General features: G+C 32.9%; 3 protein-coding genes across 8 annotated transcripts; 2 read left to right on the top strand and 1 right to left on the bottom strand.

Moving 5' to 3' along the window:
• Nucleotides 1-2,202: 2,202 nt before the first annotated feature.
• Nucleotides 2,203-2,694, bottom strand: LOC141665279 (uncharacterized). Its single transcript, XM_074471260.1, has one exon. It carries the CDS (start codon nt 2,692-2,694, stop codon nt 2,203-2,205), a length of 492 nt encoding a protein of 163 aa, XP_074327361.1.
• Nucleotides 2,695-6,501: 3,807 nt separating this feature from the next.
• LOC141663937 (uncharacterized) lies at nt 6,502-15,044 on the top strand. 3 transcript variants are annotated; one of them, XM_074469781.1, is made up of 14 exons: nt 6,502-7,497; nt 7,614-7,700; nt 8,824-8,933; nt 9,266-9,316; nt 9,565-9,736; nt 9,991-10,308; nt 10,394-10,597; nt 11,281-11,763; nt 11,859-12,068; nt 12,255-12,443; nt 12,699-12,862; nt 12,981-13,133; nt 13,262-13,340; nt 14,349-15,044. In XM_074469781.1, the coding sequence occupies exons 1-14, from the start codon at nt 7,069-7,071 to the stop codon at nt 14,790-14,792; spliced, it is 3,093 nt and encodes a 1,030-aa protein (XP_074325882.1). In that variant the 5' UTR covers nt 6,502-7,068; the 3' UTR covers nt 14,793-15,044. The 3 variants fall into 3 exon arrangements, with proteins under 3 accessions (XP_074325882.1, XP_074325883.1, XP_074325884.1); XM_074469782.1 differs by having other exon boundaries at nt 6,504-7,497; nt 14,352-15,044; XM_074469783.1 differs by lacking the exons at nt 6,502-7,497; nt 7,614-7,700 and having other exon boundaries at nt 8,830-8,946.
• Nucleotides 15,045-17,523: 2,479 nt separating this feature from the next.
• Nucleotides 17,524-20,425, top strand: LOC141667228 (F-box/kelch-repeat protein At3g61590). Of its 4 annotated transcripts, none has more exons than XM_074473637.1 (2): nt 17,524-17,837; nt 18,861-20,425. In XM_074473637.1, exon 2 carries the CDS (start codon nt 18,942-18,944, stop codon nt 20,181-20,183), a length of 1,242 nt encoding a protein of 413 aa, XP_074329738.1. In that variant the 5' UTR covers nt 17,524-17,837; nt 18,861-18,941; the 3' UTR covers nt 20,184-20,425. The 4 variants fall into 4 exon arrangements, with proteins under 4 accessions (XP_074329738.1, XP_074329739.1, XP_074329737.1 ...); XM_074473638.1 differs by having other exon boundaries at nt 17,525-17,837; nt 18,950-20,425; XM_074473636.1 differs by having other exon boundaries at nt 17,525-17,837; nt 18,853-20,425.
• The last annotated feature ends 3,964 nt before the right edge of the window (nt 20,426-24,389 follow it).

Genomic DNA, 24,389 nt, shown 5'->3' with positions numbered 1-24,389 from the left:
CTTAGGGTTGTCAATTTGACTTAGTCTTGTTAAAGTACAGGCATGTCTTGCACAATAGTCTATTATCTAGGTCTAATCACATGTTTCTTCACTTCTTTGTCCAATGCAATCCAGATAGGTATGGCATCTTTGAATGTCCTTGTTTTGCATGGAAATGGAAATGCTTCTTAATCTTCATAATCCTGATTACAGGCTGCCACATTTCTTTTGTATACAATCAACCCATGTGACTGTCAAGTCACTATCAACTCCTATTTGAATTAGTTATCCGTCGAGACTCTGTTGATTATCCGTTGAGACTTTGTTTATTATCCGTCGAGACTCTTTTGGATCATCCGTTGATAGGACTTGGGTCATCCGTCGAAGCCTTATAGAATTATCCGTTGAAAGTATTTCCATAGCAGTTGACTCAATTTTATTTATGCAAAATTACAAGGCATCTAATATTTACAATTAGCCAACCTATTTTTTATATCAATCTAGTAGCCAACATGACTTAGAATATCCTACAACTTCTAATCCTCTAAAACCTTACAGTATACATGAATGTGCTACAAAAACTTATTTAAGCATAAGCTACTCTTTCAATGGATGACATAGTAAGATTATCCGTTAAAAGCTACAATTACACTGAATTAAATCTACTAAGGTGTCTTGATAAAATATCATCAAATCTACAACATATTCCTAACAATCTCCCTCAATTTATATCTACTAGAATTGTAGGCATAAATTTAGGAGGACTTGATGATGACAAAACACCTTATACAAAAGGATCATTCAATAGTAGATACAATGATAAGTACTGCAATTTTATTGAAAGTTGATAAAAGAAAGTTCAAAAAGTCTCACAAGTCTTGTTTAAGGTGCTCCTCTAGTCTGAGCAGATAAATCTTTTTTCCTTGAATGTCTAGTCCTCTTTCCCAGCTTTGCATTGTTCTATTCTATCTGAAGTTATAGTTGTCTGTAGAACTCAGATTCATCTTCATTAGATAGATCCAGCATCTCTTGCATTTCCTTGAGAGTTTCATTGCTTGACATTTTAGCCGGTCTTCTAGTTTGAAAAATCTTCTTGTGTTCCTTTCATCCTTGAACTCTTTCAACCAATATGGCTTCAAGTGCACTCTACTTCCAGTGTAAGAAATAGTTAAGATTCTTGGTAGTGCACCCGGTTTTCTTCAACTTCTTGGTAAGCCCACTTTGTCTATGTCCAGGCCATCACATGTCCACCTTTTTTTGTTTCAATTATCCCAATATCTTTTTTATTAATCACCTTCGAAACATTAGCTAAGTTTGTTTGAAAATTCAGTTTGCTAAAGTTCGCGCCTCGATTTAAATTTTGAGATATCGTATCCTCGTGATTCCCTCCCTTATCAACAGATGTCGCATTCTTAGGAGAAATATTAGGATCTTTATTACAATCATCTTCTTCATTCTAATTATCATGAGTTTGCCGCCCTATCATGAAACTACCATCATCTTCTCTAGTCCCTAATAATTTTGCTCATATTGGTTTTACTTGCTTATGAAATAGAGCTCTCATCCATGTACTATAGGGCTTCACTATCTCATTCTCTTCTTTTCAAACAATTGGCTACAAAATCGCTCTGAGTGACCAAAAGTACCACAGATGAACGAAAACTGGGGACATTTTCATATTTGAAATTAATCCAAACCATTCACCACCTATCATTTTGAGCTTCATACGTCGTTTTAACGGTTTTGATGAGCCAATGGTAACTCTGATCCTCATATAATCCCTCCACACCCCTGTAAAATTTGTTGGACAAGATTAAATGTAGATCCCTACGTAATAGCCTACTCCTTTAAGAACTGTCTCTGACATGAATCCAACCTTCAAATCATATACTTGAACCCAAAGATCCAACGAGTTCAACTCCACACAACAAGGGTTCTGTCCTTCTTTCAATCTCGACATCACCAATGCTTTCCTATTGAAGGACTAGGGACATCCCGCCATAACTCTTTTAATATCGATCATATTATGAAACTAAAATAGGTATAAGTTTGAGCCCAATCTTTTCATGTAAACCCCCTTACTTGGCTTCTACAACAGGGCTGAGGTATGTTGCATTGCTTCGAAGTCAACACGTCCCTCATTGATGAAACGTCCTATCAGGGGCGGAACTAGAAATCTAACATGGGGGGGACCAAATTGATAAAAGTAGAAAATATACTAGTTTATTTGAGATGTGTGTGCCTTTCTTTGATTAAATAAAATGAATTAATGATCTCGTCAATAGAAATGATCTCCGCAATTTCTTTTTCAATATATAGAAACAAATAAGCTATGAGAAACTCATCTTCCATTCTATTTCGAGGGCATGTTTTTACAATTTTCATAGCTGAAAAAGCTCGTTCAGATGTTGCAGTAGATGCAGGAAGAGTCAAGACAAGCTTTAATAGTCTATCAACTAATGGATACATGTAAGCTTTTTCCGTGGTTACAAATCCATGACATAAATCACCAGGAGTAGATAGATTCTTCAAATCTGGATGAACAGGAACATCTAAGCCATAATGTTGTAGTTCACACTTTAAATGGATTTTTTCATCTCCCAAAAAATTTCCTGGATAAAAATTTTCAACTAGCTTGCAAATGTTCTCTATATTGAAAGACTTGTAACCATCCCTAGGATTTAGTGATGAACTTAAAATAAGAAGCCCTGTCATTTTTTCGCTTAAACTATTGTTTAACTCATATAGTTGTTGGTCTATGGCAGTTGTAAAGATTTCTACTTTGTAATAATGTTCTGTTGTCACCATTTGCTTTTATTTTCCTTGCCGACAAAGAGATTTAAGCACAACAAAGTAGGAAACATTCATGTCTGGAATCAAGATAGTATACCGCTCACAGAATGATTTTACGTTCTCTAAAAGACTCTCCCAACCATCACTTCTCAATTTTTGAATCAACAACTTTGTAGTGGAAACCAGATGCATATCATTTAAAATATCCTGAGACTTTTATTGTAATGCTTGACAAAGTAGATCAGTAATAGTCATTATCTCCTTGACTACATCTAAAATAAATAAAAATTCATAAGACATCAATATTTTAATAACACTTAAAGCATCACCTCTTTGAGCAAAAGTTGTACCCTTGAGCAGCAAAATCAATCAAAACCGAACGAGTAGCACCGTACATTCTTATCAAACTACATATAGGCTATATGATATAGCAGTTAAATGTGAACTCCATCTAGTATCTCAAAAACATTGCAATGTTCCAATTTGATTGAGATATTTACCTGTTTGAATCTCTTCTATTTTCTTTATTTACTATTAAGTAATTAAAATTAAATGAATAAATTAACTAATTTTCATCTAACCCATATTATTTTAGATAAAATATTTAAAAAAATCAATAAAATTTATTTAGGCAATTCCCAATTTCATTTTTTTTTCATATTTAGGGGGGACGGAAAGAAAAATTCTTAGTAAATTTTAAAATTTTATATTGAAATTTTGGGGTTATTCCGGAGTTGGCGGGGACCGAAGCTCCCTTCGGCCCCCTAATTCATCCCCGACATCCTATGATGCGAAGTTAAATATCAAAAGCTTGATTTTATGCGGTATAATGTATCAGAACCTCGTCATTGATCTCTATACCGCCTTCTTCCTTATCATCTAAAGAAATATTATTCATTTCGTAAACTAAATTACCAGTATTGGCCATAATAACTGAAATTGAAATGAAATTAAAGACTCTCAAACAAAAAACACATGACTATTTAACCATGTCAGATGACAAGACGATTGCTTCGTTTGGGTGCGGCTTTACAATCTAGGTAACTAATATTCTTATGATTTATATGTTATATATGTATTTTTTTTAGTTTTTTTTTTTATTTTAGTTGACCAGTTTGAGGCTGTCAATGGATCCGATCGACCGTGATTCATATCCCGATCCATCTAAATATACCAGATTCAGATCCATATCGAATTTCGACCGGACTTTTTACAGCCCGATCCATATCCGGATCCGTTAGAATCACGGATTTTTGGATCGGAGCTCCTATCCGTTAATATATTAAAAAAATCACTTGTTCAATATTTTAAATTATAAAAACACATCACTACAAATATTAAAAGACTTTAATAAAATTTGATTTTAGCCTACTTATTAAAAATTAAATTGATATAACCACCTTATAATTTGTATAATAATATTATAACGCTATCAACATGCGTACTTGTGCATGCTGCATGTCAGAGAAGAGCCAATAAACCCAATTATAAATATCCTAATCTACAAACACGACTACTTGAGACTATTTATAAAATATATATACATTATATAATGGGTTTTGGTCCATAACCCCGGGTGGTTGTAGTAACCACCGAGTCCCTCACATTTCATTGCAGCAGACCTCCCGCAATGGGTCCCATTACGGGAGGTACCTGTCATAATGAAACAATGCGGCAGGAGGGAGGCCTATTTTTATTTAATTTCTAAAATAACAAAAAAAATCATATTTTAATGAATTAATTTTTATGATTAATTTTAACAATCATTTGTTCTATATTTTCTAATTTTATTACTACTTACCATTTATTATCAATTGCATAATGAGTTAAAAATTTAAAAATAAATTAGATATATATTCGAAAAATAATTAAAATATTAGTTTTAATGAAAAAAATCGAAGATAGTAACTGAAATGTATGAATGGAGTTTTGCAAGTATGATTGTTTATTGATCGAAAGGTGTCGTCTTTTCTAAAACTTTTTTGAGTAAATTCTAATCAAGCTATTTTAATTTAAATTTTAAATATTTTTTATAAATAATTTTTAATTTTAAAAAAACAAATGAGAATAGAATAATAATAAAAATCCCTCCCGCAATGCGTCATTGCGGGAGGTGTTTGGCCAGCCCCAACATATATAAAATGTTGCGGCGGGTGGTTAAAGAGACACCTACCGCAATGTTTCAACGCACTAGCCGCAATGAAACAATGTTGTAGGTGGCAGAGAGTATTTTTTTTATTTGTTACGAAAAAATGTTTAACATTGCGGGTGCTGAGTTGTTTTAAATTTTTTTATAGGTAACGACAAATCGATAAAATTTCATTTTTTTAGTTTCCACATTTTCAATTTTTAGCATTATATTCGTTTACTATAAATTAAAAATTGATAAATTAAATTGGACAAGTAGAAGAAAAATAAAAACATAAAACTCACAATATTAAAAAAAACATAAAACTCACAATATTCCGTTATAATAAAAATTCAAAATTACTACTTCGAACAAATAATTAAAAATACTTTTTTCATTCAAAAATTTTAAATTCAATATTTAATTTAAATATTTTAGTTTAAAATATTAATTCAAAAATATCAAAATATAAGTACGAAAAAATATTTAAAAATTCATTTTTAACAAAAAAATAAATTAGAAAAAATAAAGCGGGTAAAAACCGTTACATTTAAAATAGTGTCCTCCCTCGATGACTGTCGCAATGAGTCATTGCGGAAGGGACTCTTAATGGCTTGGTGGTCATCTTTAATGGGTCATCTTTAATGGGTCACTCGAGCAATGAAACATTGCTGGAGATGTGTTCAGCAGTTTGTAATTTTATTTGTTAAAATAAAGAATTTATTAATATAAATGGTAAATACAAAATAAAAATATAATAACTACTAAATAAATAAATTATAAATTTAAACCGGAATTAAAATTATATATATATATTTATCTATTATTTTACAATTATGTCAAAATAAAATTAATATTAAACTTTGAAAAATATATTAATCCTGGAGTAGCCGCATTGACACATTGCGGTTACCGCAATGAAGCATTGCGGGGGCTGACACATTACGGTTAATTATTTTATAATATTATATATATAATCAGATCGGATTATTAACGGATTGAATCAGATCGGATTCATATCCTATATATATCAGATCGAATTTTTTTCAGATCAAATTTTTTTTTCAACAATCAATATCCGTTTCATTAATTTTCAAATCGGATTTTCGATACATTGACAACCATATCGCCCTGATACTCTTGGTCATTGTTTGATTCATTTCAAACAAAAAGATGATTTAAGCAAGTACGTGTCATGTACATTACCTGTTTTTATTGACGAGGCCATATACTCCTTTAAATTATTATTATTGAACCAGATCCACTATCTTATAACTTTTTGTTAGCTTATTAATAATATAAATTTAAAAATCTAATATCATAATATAAATTGTAATTTAGCACATCTAACCAGTAATAAGAATAATGCAATCTATAAACCAAAAGATAAAAGTATATGAAGTATCAACCGACAATGTTCATCTCATACCTTTTTTTAAAACAGAAATCTAGCGCAATTAATATCGACATGACAAAGAAAACACTGTTACCATAATTAAGACAACGTAGCGTTATAAACAGGTTATGTTAAACAACTCTAGTGTATATAAAGAAACATATCCCTATATAATCTCCAAACCAATCAAGTAGCAAAAGTATTTTGCCTACAATTTTTCTCTCTTACACTCACACATCTTTTACCGCAATAAAACCCAAAATCTCTCACTATTTTTTCTCTGTAATTATCCACCCACCTCAAATCTTTCATCACAATATACTTAAAAAACAGCTCATTTTCCATATTTTCATCAAAGATTTATGTGGATTAAATTGACCATATGACAACCAATAGACAAATCCACACAACTACACCTAGACACACAGTACATTGTACGTAAATACACACATTCACACATCATCTTTATTGCTCTACTATATACTCTCACCATCTTCTCTCTCCTCTTTGCTCTTTTTCTACTTGGTAATCTAAATCATACACATGTTTCTGATGCATTCTTTAATGGCAATCTTTACAAACTTTTAGCTTGCTACTTATTACTATAAAAAATAACCCCATTTGTCAAAACAGCCCAGAAACTAATAAAAATCGTTTCTTTCTTATCTTTAGACCCTTCTTTTTTTCAAGAACTCAAGAAAATATTCATATACAAAACATATATGTAGAGGGGGTTAAAGTTTAGAAGGGTTTTATGTTGATGGGACTTTAAATGGGGTCACTTGAAAATGGTCTGCCAGTGAAGAGAGATTCAAGTTTTCAACGTTTAAGTAGTAGTAGAAGTGATAGAAACTCGTTTACTCAAAGACCCAGATCCAGATTTGCAAGATTTATATTGTTTAAAAAGATTGATTATTTACAATGGGTTTGTACAGTTGCTGTGTTTTTTTTCTTTGTTGTTTTGTTTCAAATGTTGTTACCAGGGTCAATCACTGAAAAATCTGGGGACTTGTTGAGTCAAAGTAGAAAAATTGTTGATGGTGATTTGACGTTTTTGAAAGAGATGGGTGTGCTTGATTTTGGTCAAGATATTAAGTTTGAACCTTCCAAGATTTTGGCTAAGTTTCAGAAAGATGTTAATGGATCTTATGGTGCTCAAAAGGGATTGAGATTTGGTTTGAGAAAGCCTCAGCTTGCTATGGTGAGTGTTTGAGCTCCAAGTTGTATTGAATTGTAGATTTTTGAGTGATTGTTTGTGTAGATTTATGGTTAGTTCATATATTTTTGAGGTGCTCAAGTTTTGATTTTTATGTATAGGTGTTTACGGATCTGCTGGTTGATCCACAACAAATAATGATGGTTACCTTGGCAGCTGCTTTGCGTGAAATTGGTTATGAGATTGAGGTAACTATCTTGTAAAAGACTCTTATACCGAGTTTAGTTGTTGGAGGCTGGCATAGTATAGTTGTGTCCTGGAAAATGTTATTAACCTTTTAAAATTACAATGCTTTAAGTTTCAATGGTAGGCATAAATATATCTGAGTTAAGCTCTCATATGGTTTCTTGATAATTATTTTATATTGACATTTGAATTTCCAATTTGATTGTTATATTATTCACATTACTGTTTAGAAAAAATACATTGGTAATTTACCTTCATAGTGATGCTAAAAGAGATCAGTGTCTTTTGTTTGGATAGATAAGTGGAATAGCTCTACACAAACTAATATACTGTAATTGTAATCTTGAACTTGTCAATATAATTTGTCGCGATGTTGTTCGAAACACTGCAATGCATTTAAATTTGAAGTCTTGTAGGGCTTGACTGCTTGTGACATCTGCGCAAATGCCTAATGATCAATCCATTTCTGTTTTTATTAAGGAAATCCAATGGTTGCTTTGGAAGTTTTTCAGCTTACTTTAGATTGTGTGCAGATACACAAATTTTTGATCTGAAAAACCTGGATATTTTGTAGTTTTGTTGTTAGATATGCTTTCCATTCAGATATAGATACCACATCATTTTTATGATCCGTATTTTAATCCAACTTCAGTTTTAATGGTTTTGGTTGAAAGGCCTTGAGGCAGGGCAGCATGTTAAAGGTTTAGAAGCTTGAGTTTAACTTATTTCCACATAAAAGTTCCTTCAAAAAGTTAGGGACCTTTTTATTTGAGAGTTCATACAAATTGTTCTCATGATTGATCCGTTAGGCGTGCTGTGTTTTGTTGTACTGAAAAGCCTGCCCAGTATTGCAATGGATAAAAAGAAGCTCAGGTTTATATTCTAAATTTGTACTCATTTTCTAAAAGGCACAGGATAAGCAAATTGAACGCTATTGAGTGTTAATTATGTTCAACTGATCTGCTATGCTCTTGGACTGGGAGATTAATATATCTTAATACTTGGGAGTTCTTGTAGTATTGGCCGAGTTTTTCCTTTGTCCTTAAGAAAATTATGTTATTATTTATTGGATTTGCTCTAGTGATTGCTACAGTCTATATATCAATGAGCTATTTTTGCCTCCAGGTTCACTCAATTGATGATGGTCCTGCACATTCTGTCTGGAGAAATCTAGGATTCACTGTGAACTTCATTCAATCAACTGGGAAGAAGGAGATTGTTGTAGACTGGCTAAAGTATGTCTTCCAGGTTCAATTTCATGAAAATTATTTTTTGGAAACAAATTGTTAAAATGTTTCAACAGTCAATCTGCAGTTTGAGGGTTCATAAAAAAGCTTGTCTAGTAGATGTCCTGTTTTCATTGACTACATGTAACCTTTGTACCATAACCGTTCTTATGTTTGCTTAACACCATTTGTGTGGACCACGTGTATGAGCTTGTAAGGATCGTGATCAACCTATTGGTATATCTTATATTCAGTGACTCCAGTTTCAAGCTCCCGTAGTTGCAATCAATTTTTTTCATGCATGCTAATTAAAAAAAAATATTGTGTGCAATCCTGTGCAGTTACGATGGTGTCCTTGTAAACAGTCTTGATGCCAGGAGAGTTATTTCCAGGTCAGCATTATTATTTTAGTATTGCTCGATGTGTTCTTAATGCAGTCTCTTGCTCCGGTCTCATTTTTCATTTATTGCTTCACTACTAAAGATAGTTTGCTTTTTGAACTAGTTAGAACTGTAATATTTTTGAATCTATATGTGGAGTTGCCAATAATAATCTTCCAATTTTCTTTTAGCATACCGAATGTGTTCTCATAATTACCTGATCCGTTCATCTTATGAAATAATGATTTTACTTGTTACAGTCTTTTGCAGGAACCATTCAAATCTGTACCTCTAATATGGACGATGCAAGATTCTACTCTGGCTACTCGTTTAAGACAATACGTGTTAAATGGCCAGGTTGAGTTTGTTGAGGACTGGAAAAGAGTTTTTGCTCGAGCCACTGTTGTTGTCTACCCTAATCATGTCTTGCCGGTAATTTGTAATCCTACAATTTCTGTTTAGCTGTATATCATCCTGACTTCAAATTCTTGAGAGTAATAATCATTAATGAGGTAAATAAATTTTAAAATGCAGTATCATTACATCCAATCAAATTTATCACCGAATTTTAATTATCTTTGTTGCTTGGAGTAGCATGACGTTTTTAACTTCTCACATATACTCATAACCATGTGTATTGGCATATGCATGTCCTGTTGCTAATTTCTGTCGACATAATCTGTCAGATACTTTACTCACCATGTGATACTGGAAACTTCTTTGTTATTCCGGGGTCTCCTGCTGAAGCATGGGAAGTAGATCATTTTATAGGCTCACAACAATATAGTTTGCGTGACAAGATGAATTTCAGTTCTGATGACTTTGTCATTGCCATCGCGGGTAGTCAACTTTTGTATAGAGGAATGTGGCTAGAGCATGCTCTTGTTCTACAAGCTATGCTACCGCTTTTGAGGGGATTCCCATCATTCAACTATTCCACATATAATGTTAAAGTTATAGTCATGAGTAGAGACTCTACTAGTAACTATAGTGTGGCTGTTGAGGTAAATTTCTGCTTGATGATTGTAGATGTTCTTAGTATTGATCTTCTTAAGAGCTAAGACTAGGCATTTCGTTCTTTTTGTGCAGATGATTGCTACAAAGCTAAAATACCCAATTGGAACTGTGAAGCATATTTCTATTGATGAAGATGTAGATGGTGTTGTAAGCATGGTTGATCTTGTTATATATGGATCACTTTATGAAGAGCAATCATTTCCTGAAATTTTGAAGAGAGCAATGTACTTGGAGAAACCAATTATCGCCCCTGATCATGCCTTGATTAAAAAATATGTAAGCTTATACAGATGCCATGTTCCCTTTATCATCCCTGTATGCATACTCATTTCTGTTGTTATTTTGTACTGAAAAAATTAATTTGAAAGGACCTATTTCCATGTATACATTTCAACAATTACAGTACCTAGAACTTTCTGGTTTAGCAATATCTCCTCTCCCGTTCTGGTGTTTCCTGTTTTATTAATATTCCCATTCACCTTATATTGGCCTTCCATATTTCATCTGGTATTTTATTCTATTTTCTTGCACTTCTATATGATGATTGAAAGCTATAATTTTAAAGTAGATGTTGATTTCATATTTTAAATTATATAGATATATGAATAACATACAACATAACTGTATCAGGTTTAGCTTTTTGCATTTCTGGACAATGTGATTGCATCATTTTGTGGTTATACAAAAACCTGTAGTGACCGTTTGGATCATGGGATCATGAGATCATTTCCATTAACCGGGTTGGATCCCATGATCCAAACGGTAGACTAATTGAGCCTTTCCAACTAATTAGGTGACCATAGATTTCAGATTCTTTACTAGTAATATGCTTTGATCCCATTATAGTTCTATTAGTATCAGCCTCCTAACATGTTCTACTTGGTCTTTTCTCTTTTTTTAATTTTTGTTATTGCATTTTTCATGTAAGCTAGCTACACACTAAACATGGTATTTCTCAGGTTGATGACAGGGTAAATGGTTATCTTTATCCAAAGGAGAATATCAGGGCTTTAACTCAGATCCTATGGCAAGTTATGGGAAATGGAAAACTATCTCCCCTCGCTCGCAATGTTGCATCAATTGGTAAACATACTGCCAAAAACATAATGGTCTCGGAATCTATTGAAGGCTACTCTTTATTGTTGGAGAATGTTCTGCAGTTCCCATCTGAAGTTGCATTACCCCAGGCTATTTCAGTCATCCCACAAAATCTGAAGGAAGAGTGGCAGTGGCATCATTTCCAGAGCATTTCAGATCTAACATTTGTAGATAAAATGAGGAAAGGCTACACTTTTTTAGACGAGCTTGAGAAGCAGTTGAACAATTCTCAAGGAGAGAGTTCAAGTACTGTAACAACAACTGAAACTTTTTTATACAGTATCTGGGAAGAAGAAAAGTTTAATCAAATTATTAATACTAGGAAGAGAAGAGAAGACGAAGAGGTAAACCATGCTCAATGCAAAGAATTGAAAATTGCGTTCTTTTTGTTTTGTGGTGAAACAGTACACTTACCACTTCTAATATGTAATTGATTCAGTTAAAGGACAGAACTGAGCAACCCAGGGGAACATGGGATGACGTATATAGAAATGCCAAAAAGGCTGATCGCTTAAAGAATGATTTACATGAAAGGGACGACGGAGAGCTTGAACGGACTGGTCAACCTTTGACGATCTACGAACCTTACCTTGGTGAAGGAGCCTGGCCTTTTTTGCACAACAGATCACTTTATCGTGGGCTTGGATTGGTGAGTGCTATTTTCGGCTTTCTCATTGAACTGCCCAATTGGTAATAATTTACATCAATTAATGCTTGGATTTTTATGTTTATCATATGTGCCACCTGAAATCAAGTGACAGTTTTAGTTGTCTCAAGTATTTTTCTGTAGAAAATTTATATCTTCTCAATCTGATCATGTACCGGATGTTTGTAGTCCAGCAAAGGCAGAAGATCCGGAGCAGATGATGTTGATGCACCTTCTCGTCTTTCACTTCTAAACAACCCTTATTACCGAGATGTACTTTATGAGTATGGAGCTTTCTTTGCAATTGCCCACAGAGTTGACCGTATACACAAAAATGCTTGGATAGGATTCCAGTCTTGGAGAGCTACTGCAAGGAAGGTTTGTATTTATATGTAAACCTAATGTGCAAGGACTCTCTCCTTTATATTTTATGCTTTCACTTCTTTGGGCCTTTCATTCAACACTGAGATTTGCATGTAGAAGCAGATTACTTGAAACTTTGTCAATATTTTTATTTATTTAGTAGGTTTAAGAACATAACACTGTTAGATCTCTAACAGAAGAATGAAGTCACAGAACTATTAGGCATAAAATGTCGATTTCTTTTTTACACTAAAGTTGTGGATTTAACAGGAGTCATTGTCTAAGGATGCCGAGAGTGCACTGCTAAGTGATATTGAAACAAGAAGGCACGGTGATGCTCTCTATTTCTGGGTTCGTATGGACAAGGATCCCAGAAATTCATTGCAACAGGATTTCTGGTCATTCTGTGATGCGATAAATGCAGGAAATTGCAGGCAAGGACAGAGTTATATAGTTATATATGTACCAGTTATCGATGTCAGTCGTGCAATTACTTTAGCCTTTTTGCTAAGATTTTGAATTTTGACATGACTTCCTCTATATAAATTATAGGTTTGCATTCTTGGAGACTCTCAAAAAGATGTATGGTATAAAGCATAATTTGACTTCTCTTCCTCCTATGCCTAAAGATGGAGGTACATGGTCTGTTATGCATAGCTGGGCTTTGCCAACCCGGTCCTTCCTGGAGTTTGTGATGTTTTCAAGGTTTGATACTCTTTCTTTTGCTTCTTTTTGAATGTTTGTTGCTTATCTCTGTAGTTGTAACAAGATCTATAGTATTTGCTTTTCTTGTTTAACGAACTGAAGTTTGCAATCTTAATACAACCTTGCAGAATGTTGGTGGACTCGTTAGACTCACAATATTATGAAACACATCATCAGAGTGGGTACTGTTACCTAAGTTTATCCAAGGTAATATGTTTGACATCAAACAATTGATGTTAATGGCACCACAATTGTTTTTATCCTTTTTTTGCATATGTTGATTGGTAATTTATACAAAATGTCTGTAAAATTAACAGATAATCAGTATTGTGACATGCTTAGTTTCCTCTATTTCTATACAAGTTCCTAGGGCTGTCAAACTAATAATTCTGATACGGATCTGCCAATATCCGTATCCGGATCCAAATCCGAAAATCCGTATCCATATCCGGAAATATTTAAATAATAATATCCGAATCTGGATCCGATATCCGGATCCGAATCTGATTTTCAATCAGATTTTTTTTTTATTTTATATTAAAAATTTAAAAAAATGAAAAAATTGAAAAACTATAGTAAAAATTAAAAATTTATTTTTAAAAATTAAAATAAGAAATAAAGTGATTAAATCATATTTTAATTTATCAAAAAATTAATTGTATTTATCTTTTCAATATAATCGTTATCTTTAAATTGTTAAATTCAAATGAACTTTTTCTATGTCTAAAAAATTTGTATAAACATAATATTTAATATATATATGTATGTATATGTATACATACAAATGAACACACTATAAATTTAATATAATATATTTTTAAATTGTTAAAATATTTAAATATAAAATATATTTATTCGGATTCGGATATTATCGGATACGAATATGCCTATATCCATATCCGTATCCGCAATTGTCGGATTCGAATACGGATAGAATACGGATAATATCGGCTTTCTTTCGGATACGGATAATATCCGCTTTATTTCGGATACAAATGCGGATTTTTCGGACGAATATCGGATTTTTCGAATTTTTTTGACAGGCCTTCAAGATCCTATATAGGTGCTCGAATAGTAGTCAATTTTGAAACTGGTAAATAATAGATGTATTCATTCTGCATTACTGTGGTTCAAATTCCTTTGACATGTTGCATATTTTTATGACTTAATTTGAATGTTGATAAAGTCCACTAATTGAAATGGAATATTGATTAGCAGGATAAACATTGTTATTCTCGGGTTCTTGAACTACTCGTGAATGTTTGGGCGTACCATAGTGGTAGAAGGATGATATATATCAACCCAGATACTGGATTGATGCAAGAGCACCACATGTTGAAGAGTCGAAGAGGTCAAATGTGGGTTAAATGGTTTAACAACAACATGCTCAAGAGCATGGACGAAGACCTTGCTGAGGAAGCAGATTCAGATGGCCCAAAGAAGCGATGGTTGTGGCCCTCAACAGGCGAGGTGTTCTGGAAAGGAATGTATGAAAAAGAGAGGAGTCAAAGAAGTCGCGATAAAGAAAAGAGAAAGCAGCAAAGTAAGGATAAAATAATTAGAATAAGAAACCGGACTCATCAAAAGGCAATTGGAAAATACGTGAAACCTCCGCCGATGAAGGTGGATAATCCAAACACAACAGTTGTAGACGTTTAAGAGAAAATTGTCTTTTTTTCTATATATATAATAGGGTATTGGGCATATATTAAAAGTAGTCTGATTCGATAATTCATTCTTTTCCAAGTGTATCCTTCCAATTCTTTTAGCTTGTGTCACAAAGGATGCTGTGGCTTCATGTATGTATCTAGAGGCTGTTGTATGTATAAAGCATCCTTTTAAAATTGATGCTGATGGATGCCTGTAATTTATAACACAGGATCTTTACTCTTATCCCAATTTTTTGTACCACCCCCACTGTTATTCATATTCTGAATTGTTTTTTTAACTAGTATGTAAGTTTCCGTTTCAACAACAGCATATAGATCCAAATGGTGTAATGTAGCAGGGGAGTATGTATACGAGTTCATATTATCAGCATGACAGCCCGGTGTATATGTTTCAGCAGTCTGGAATGGTGTCCTGGAGTAATGTGTGAAAGATTGTCGGAGTGGGGAACATTTACATATGAAACAGGTACCGGCTTTGCTCATTTTTGGCATAAAAGGCTCGCGAATGACTGGTTTTATTGCTTGCATTTCGTGCTACCTCCACTTTGTTTTCCTTAGTTTCATTGTTACACATTTGAAATGTGTATGGTTAGATTTCCACTAAAACTACATGAACAACTATAGAGTAGTATATTGTAAAGGCGTATGCTTTGTACTGATACACCTGCAAGAATAACATGGATTTGTATTGAAACTCTGGGTGAGAAGGGGTAGTGAGACATGAGTCATAAGTTAGTAAGCAACACATGCATTTGTGTTGGTCTGGAAAGAACTCATAGTGGGGCTACCACTAGTTGCACTTTTCAATTGTTTTTTGTATAGTACATTTGCACTTTGTGAAATGTTCAAATCATAGTGTGCTTGGACTTGTGTTCTGAATCATGTTTATCCAATTTCTTGTGTGCTCTACTCTTTAACTAATTCTAACTTGTATACATACATTAATCTCTTAGCTAAGGCTACTCTGTAGTGTAAGATTTTGACCAGGTAAAGATATATATGCATAGTGAACTCCAAGTCATGTTTTCTTACAGTATAATAAAGTAAGTGTCGAACAATCTGGGAAACATTTAAACACACTTCAATTCAATTTTGCATCTAAAGTAAGATCTTAAAAAAGATTAAGACTTCAAAGGAAAGTAACAGCCAAAAACCCATTCATCTGAATACAAAATTGATATCACATGTATGTCTACCCATTTGTTAGGTAAAGCATGCCTATTGGACGGTCACGGTGGCTTTCACCAACAAACAAAATGGACCCAAAACTTTTCCTCCCCCCACCTCCAAAAGCAATTAATTAGGGTTTTTTAAATTGTGTTGTTCTAAAAAAAAAGATTAGGGGTAATATCATTAAGTTGAAACCAAAATCTCGGATATATCGAATTTATTGCATAAATGACATAGTAACTCTCTTATAATGGAAAACATTATTTCTGCCTGCCTCGGTAAAAATCACATGTAAAACTGTTAAACCTCTGACCGAACGCATACAGTGTCCAACAAAAAATTATAACAATTTGGTATATATTCTGTGTAAATTTGTCCTTGCAAAGACCTGCTTTACTGGGTCCATGCCCTCGTCGAGGTAGGCAAATCAAGTCCGATCCCGGAGATAGTTTAGATGAACAACGGCCTATTTTAGAAGGGGATTCAAATATTTTAAATTATGTAGAGAGAAAAAAACAAAATTGATAGATAAGAAGAATGAGAAAAAAAATTTGTCCAATCCACGACAAATTCACTTTGCACTCTTCAACGTTCACTCTCATTTGTACTGCATTAAGTTCTCAGCGGCTTTCTCTCTGTTCTTACTTTCTCTCAATTATTTTTATCCTCAAAATTATCTTCATGCCATCACAAAATCTTAATTCTTAATGCTTATCAACAAAAATCAATCGCTCGTTCTCTTAAAATCTTGATATACTATTAATTAATTATGCCAACTATATTATTGTACAATTTAATCAGAAACAAGTAGCCATTGAAAAACACATCACTTATAAATTTTTAATGGTTGTTTGGTTAATATTAAAATATCGAGAAATTTGAAATACTTACAAAGTGTCATTTAAAATTTTTATTTCGTTAAAAAAATAAATGTACACCAATCCCCCTCCCTTTAGGAATTTGCAAGTAGAGGAAAAACCTATTAATTCATCCTACCCCGACTAAGTTGTCATAGGTTCTCTATATTCGAAGGGATTCAGTGTCCAACTACCGACTTATTCCGAAATTGCATTATCGGAGTCGAGTCATGAATGACCGATAATGAATATTCTATAAATAATAAAAGTCTCTAAATTTTCATGATCCCGTATATAAACAAGTCGAATATAAGATTTAAATCACCTGAAACGAAATGTTCAAAAAAAAATTAAGTCTTCAACAAAAAAACATTCTGAGAAAAATTATTTTGGCCAAATTCTAGAACCATGTACAACCCAGACTTGCCATGAAATGTTAAGCATGCTGTCCTTTGGACACACCAATGACACCATCAACTCACCCTAGTGTCTCCGTTGTCATGTGCACTAGTCATGGGCCATGGCCTATAGCTTTAAGAATTCTGTCAAATGAAAATTTGACAATTTATAAGTTTGAACTGAATTCAGTATCATAAATTGATTTGGCCTTCAAAACAAATAATTCTTACAAATAATAACTCCATTATTTAAGAAATATTAAAATCCAACCAAAGTATATAAATATGATGTGTATGTAGTTGTATTATCATCAGTTTGTATAGGACATACATACATACATACGTCCTTGCCGTGTCTTCCCCAGCCTATCATTTTCAAACATGTCTGTGAGAATGAATTAGGACAAACCTACATACTTATTTTATCTATTCTTACCATTACCCCCATTCATGTTTATCTGCTAAAATCTAAGCCTGCCTCAATTTCAAAATTTCCATTTCTTTAACTTAAAATCTCGAGGTCTCTTATTGATTAAGCAATACCCTTTTACTTTTTATCACTTAGGAGAAGCTTTATGTACTCATTACACACCTCACTTTGATTTCAAGGTATAATCTTGATTCTTTTTCCTCCTACTTAATTTATTATTTTTCATTTGTGGTGAAGTGTTTGTCTCTGTGTGTTGATCTGTATATGTCTACAGTTCTGTGTGTTTTTTATTTTCTTGAAGGGTATAAATCTTCACCTAATTCTTTGTTATATCTCTGCCCCTTGTATATAATTTTATTTTTAGGGTTTGATGTGCAAAATTAAAGAAGTTTCTTAATTTTGTTGTGAATGCATTGTTATTATGTTGCAGTCTCTGCATAATTTTTTTTGCTGTTTGATACTGTAATTTGTCAACCCTTTTTCTCTTTTTAGTATTTTTGGTGCTAAGATGTGAAATAATAAATCCAGGTTTTTTTTGTGCTGACATGATTTATTTTCTATAGAATGCCATTTCGTTAATATCTTCTCGAGTTGATTGTAGAGTGTCATAAATCTTTACTACACTTGTCTACTAGACAAGAGATTATTAGAAATCACCCTGCTCCTGCGAGTTAGTGCATACATTTGTATCTATTTATTACTTTTTATGATGGTAAGCTGTTATGGAACCTTGTAATGATTATTGTTTATTTACAAGCTGAATACATCTTTTTCATTTTGATGAATTGGTTAGGTAGTTGGCTCTTTAAAAGTTAGGATCAAGGAGATATTTGTTAATCTGGTAATCTTGGGAGTTCTCTATGTTGTCTTATGTGTTTATATATGTCCATCCATTTTGCAACAAATAAAATGGTTTGTAAGTTGTCATGGAAAGATCCTTTGTTCAAGAGGAATAAAGCTGAGTAAGCCTCCAAATAGATTTAAATGATACTGACACAGGATCTAATTTAGGATATTAGTGCATGTTTGAGTATCTTTGCATATTACATGTAATCTAAGTATTTATGCAGACACAGTGTTTTAGGAATTTAAATTGAATTGCTCGAGGCAACAAAATATATATAACAAATATTTATGTTGATGGTGCAAGTCAAATTTGTTGAGCCTTGGAGCTGATCTTCCCTCATGATTTAGTATTGCAGGATATCCATTCTCTCAGCCCTTTATACTTATTTAGAGGGCTATCTTATTATTGTCTCCTTCATAATCAGCCTGATTATCTTATGTATAGGACTTCCTGTTTCCACGCCATGGAAGGAGAAACATCTTGGGTTAGTCATTCTTTCGATGACAATGTTAGAGATATGGTCGACTTCAATTTATTTTTGGAGCGCAGTTATGAGGTCAGTACAGAAGCTACAGTTCCGGTTGATTTAATTTTGCCCGATGACTTGCTAGAGCGGATCTTGGCATATCTCCCTATTGCAAGTATTTTTAGGGTAGGGTGTGTGTGTAAAAGATGGAACGAAGTTGTAAGTTCAAGAAGGTTTTTGTGGAACTTTACCCATGCTCGGGTACACAAACCATGGTATTTTATGTTTACGAGCTCTGATGAACCAGTTGGTTATGCCTATGATCCCATCCTTCGGAAGTGGTATGGTTTTGAATTGCCCTGCATCGGGACTTCCAGTTGGTTTATTGCTTCTTCATGTGGCTTAGTTTGCTGCATGGATAACGATAGCAGAAGTGAGCTATATGTATGCAATCCAATCACCAGAAACTACAGGAAGCTTGAGAAGCCTCCAGGTTTGAGATTTTACGATTATAGTGCATTGTCAATCTCAGTGAATAAGATATCGCACAGCTATAATGTCTCTGTTGTAAAATCTAAGCAAGTCCCAGGAAATTTCATACAATGGGAAGTTTCAGTTCATATTTATGACTCTGGAACAATGATGTGGGCTACCACTTCGGCAGAAATTTTGACCGGTTGGAGAGGTGGTGAAGAAAGTGTGATCTGCGATGGGGTTTTGTACTTGTTGGTTTACTCAACTGGGGGTGGCATTCCGGAGAGCCGCCATGGACTATTAACATATAGTCTTTCCAGTCGATTGTCACATGGTTTGTTAATGAGGAATTTAATCTCAATGCCATGTCCTCTTACTTGTGGACGTTTGATGAACCTAAAGGAGAAGTTGGTAATGGTTGGAGGACTAGGGAAACAAGATAGACCTGGCATAATTAAGGGAATTGGGATTTGGGTTCTGAGTGGCAAGGAGTGGCAAGAGATTAGCCGTATGCCCCACAAATTCTTCCAAGGGTTTGGAGAATTTGATGATGTTTTTGCTAGCAGTGGTACAGATGATCTCATATACATTCAAAGCTATGGCGCTCCTGCTCTTCTTTCTTTTGATTTTAACCAGAAGCAATGGAAGTGGTCCCAAAAATGCCCCGTAACCAAGAGGTTCCCACTTCAGCTCTTTACTGGGTTTTGCTTTGAGCCTAGACTTGAAATCTCCCCTTAAATTACATTTTGCTGCATATTATTACATGGTTCTGACAAACTTGTCAAGAAATATTACCTTTTGTTGACTTTGTCCTTGTAATATTGGTCTTTACTTTTAAAGTTGGTCTCTATGCATTGTCCCAAAGGCATATAGAAAATCAATCAGCTAATGAGGCTGCTTAATTATGTAACCAGGAATTCATTCTTTTTGCTGATATGATGACGGTAAATTAGAGTTCAATACAGGTTATTTTATTATGACATTGCTGTTTTTTCCAGTCTAGTTTATGTGTCTACATTCACAAAAGCTTCTTGTCTTTCTAGCTCCTTTTTGTATTGGTCGAGATGTAACAAAGAACATACAAATCCATTATTGTCGACACTATTAAGGATCACATATCCCATACCATGATGTGTATGTTTGAAGGTTGAGGTCCCATTTTTATGGTTCTATAATGCTAGGACCCCATTGCATTACTTGGATACTTGTATAGATGTCTTTTTCAGACTTTGAAGAATTATTGCAGATGGGTATCCCCCTAGTCCTTTTCTAGTACTGATCTTCAGTTGAAATACCTAAAATTGGAGATAGTTGGTTTTATCTTTCTATGGATAAAGAACTTGTGTTTCTTTAGACAGCTTGTATGTCAAATATTGCCAGTTGAGTTCCATGTTGGTGACTTAATGTGAACCACTTATTCAGCTACGAGTTTGCTGTCATTTGATTCACGACTTGTTGATTTTCTATGTATTATGCTCGTAATTTGATAGTAATCGGCTAAGCTCTGCTCCTGTACTATAGTTAAAAGTAGGTTTAACTCTAAAAGTGAGCTCATTTAAACCTTTGATTTCGACAAAGATCTGAAAGCTGGAGATCATCTTCTTAAGAATGAACTATCATGACATGACAAGTTCATAAAAGCTGGGAAGAACATTTGGTTTGCTGGCATATTCTGTAATATTTGTTGTTGACAAATTATGAGTGACAAATTAAAGTATCCTGACATGAGCAAGTACGGTCTTTGTGCTATTATTGATTTATAACGTGCCTTAAATTAAAAATAATACTATCACATTATTATTTGCATAAAATTGAAAGTCATAATTCGTACAAAATATAAATTTAAATATAATATATAAAATGTTGTTAATATATATAGTTAAAAAAATTGAAATTAAGTGTAATTCTAAAATTTCATCGTATAGTTCTAGTTATACATGCACCTCATTATTTACTTATATAAATCTGACATGTTAACTTACTAATACGATTATTTTAAAGTAAACCGGTGTTTGGATGTTCAGCAACAAATAAAAATTGAATGGAAATAAAATTTACAGAGAGTAGAAGTTAACTTTTGTCAATTGATATTTTATTACATAAAATTTTAAAAATAGTTGTATAATTTTCTAGTGAGTACCAAGATTTCGGACCTAAACATGGTTTTCTTATTAGTACAGATAGTTGATAACCCGTGCGACACACGGGCCCAAGACTAAAAATATCGAATTTATATTTGTAGAGAATTATTCATAATTTGTGCAAAACACGAAATAAAATTAATATATTAATATCAATATTAAATTGGTACTTGCAAAAAATAATTATATGGTTAAAAAGAATCGAATCAGTTATGAAATTTCCCCTATAATTCTAATTTTACATTGTTTTACTTGATATAAAAATCTACCATATTAGTTTTATTTTTATGAAACGAATTGTATCTCTATCTTATGAACCAAACATATGTTCTTTAGATAATTTAATATTAATTAATATAATTTGATAATTATCTTATAATTAGCCTTTTCAATATAGTGTACTTAGTATTACTTAATTATCGATATAATTTAATTTACAAATTAAAAGTAAATAGATGTTATTAAACTTAATTTACTATTAATTAATATAATCTAAATACAGCCCATAAATTTGTTACTGTTAAAATATGGTTTTTAATTTAAATTAAATAAACGTTGTGATGGAGAGTAACAAATACAATCGGTAAATCAATAATTTTCAGTTTAAAAGTTAATAAATATTACTAAAGTCACTTGCTATTACTTAATTATTTTAAAAATAATAATATAGAAAATAAAATTTACAGAGAATAGAAGTCAATTCGTGTTAACAATTTACTTTGTAGTTAGTAGTTTTTTAAAATAAAAGTAAATACATATTATTTAACTTAATTTAACGTAACTTAATAAATTTTTAATATAATTTATAAATAAATAAAATTTACAGAGAATATAAGTTAATTCGTTTTAATAATTTACTTAGTAGTTTGTAGTTTTTCTAAAATTAAAAATAAATATAAGTTATTTTACTTATTTTAACATAACTTAATAAATCTTTAATATAATTTACAAATCGTTTAAAAAATATTTTTATTTTATAAAGTAAATAAACGATTAAATGACTTACTAAAAAGAAAATAAAATTTATAAAGAATATATAAGTCGATTTGTATTAAAAATAAAGTTTATTGAGAATAGAATGTAACTTATGTCAGCTAAGTACCAAATTTGATATTTTGGTACTTGATATTTTTAGTATGAAATTATATATGATTTCGTTTATTAATAAAGAATATAGATTTTCGAGAAATGGGTATTTCGAATTGCTTCATATTTGTCCATGTCTAAGAATTTCAAGTTTTTGTTTTCTTTCCTAGGCACAAAAAGGGATCTCCTGCTAATCTTGTCTTCCTGATACCTAAACAAATTGTAAGAATTCCAATTTTTGTCCACGTAGACGTATCTTCATTCTATCTTAAGAATGTTAGAGCGAATTTGAAGAGATTCCTTATTTATTATCCTAATATGTAATTTAAACAATGATGATAAAAAATGTGCTTCAACAGAAATTTAATGAATCCTTATTTCACTAAAATCATTTTTCCATTACTTATAAATAAGTGACATACCCTTTTTTCCTAGTAAGTGCTAACTTTTATTTAGTAATATAAGAACTAGTTTGGTTGACAATAAAACACCGAGAAACTTGAAACACCTAAAAAGTGTCATTTGATAAAATTGTTTGGTTAACAAAAATAATGGAAATTAAACTTCCTTGAAAAATTGAATACCTATATCAAACATGTGAAGGTACGCGCCCTCCGGGTAAATTACATTTCTCACGATGATAAGTACCCATATATCAAACAAACAATGATAACTCCGGTGAGTGGGACGGCTCCTTCCGACGCCGTACCTAAACCTTCTTGCAGGGAATGAGTTATAACTGCTGTGGGGCGTCTGCAAAACACCACCGGAGGGGGGTTTTGACCTTGCGGCGCCTCCGGCGTGAGAGTAAGATTTTGGTTGGGGAAGATGGAGATAGATATGACAAGGGTGGCCGTGTGTGTATATGTTTGTGTGTAAGAGAGTCTGTGTGTGTAAAAGTGTGTCTCCCTTTAAACCCTTTCCCTTTGGTATATTTATAGCCCAAAAATAGGGTTTAGGGGTTGTTACCTCTAGAACAGAGTCGTTCGTTATTGGAGGCGGATGACGCCTGACTTGGGTAGATTGTGTACACGTGTCCAGGTAAGGACCATCTTGAGGATGCCCTAACGGTATGCTGACACGCGCCATACTTATCTGAGATGTTGGTTGTTGATAGCTGTCACCATCACGTGCCCACGTACCCCTCCTTGGCGGGTTGTGGGGTGTGCATGTACTTGTTGGGACCCCTCTCAGGTCTGCCTTAGCTGGGTGATCCTGGTCTTGGGTTGGATCCTGGCTGGAAGATGATCCAGGTCTTGGGTTGGCCATGAGCCTGGATCACTCCACTTGACTGATTTGGGCGAGGGGTCCTGATCCATCAGCCGAGTCTGCCTCACCCTATATATGAGTTGGACTCTAACCAGGTTGTTTATACCCTATCAAACAACATTTCCAACTTCCTAGCTACTGTAATTTCCTTAGGAAATATAACTTTCATGATAAATAACTTTCTATTACAAATCAAACAAGCACTAATATTAGAACACTTTCTTTCTCTCTCTTATAGTCTCTTATGCAGTGTATGAAAAATACTTTTAATAATATAATATCAAATAAAAAATCAATATAAGGAATATTGTTAAAACTCAAAATTCTTATCAATATTCTAAATTATTAAAATCCAATATTTTATATTAAATATTAGAAATGAATTAGCACTATGTTGGATCTATTATATTAAATTACTAAGATTTAATATTTTAATATTTTATATTAA

Source organism: Apium graveolens, chromosome 6, assembly GCF_009905375.1.
Source record: "Apium graveolens cultivar Ventura chromosome 6, ASM990537v1, whole genome shotgun sequence".
In the NCBI taxonomy this organism is placed as follows: Eukaryota; Viridiplantae; Streptophyta; class Magnoliopsida; order Apiales; family Apiaceae; genus Apium; species Apium graveolens.
Note: the sequence above shows the minus strand (reverse complement) of the source record. Positions and strands in the feature narration are given on the sequence as shown.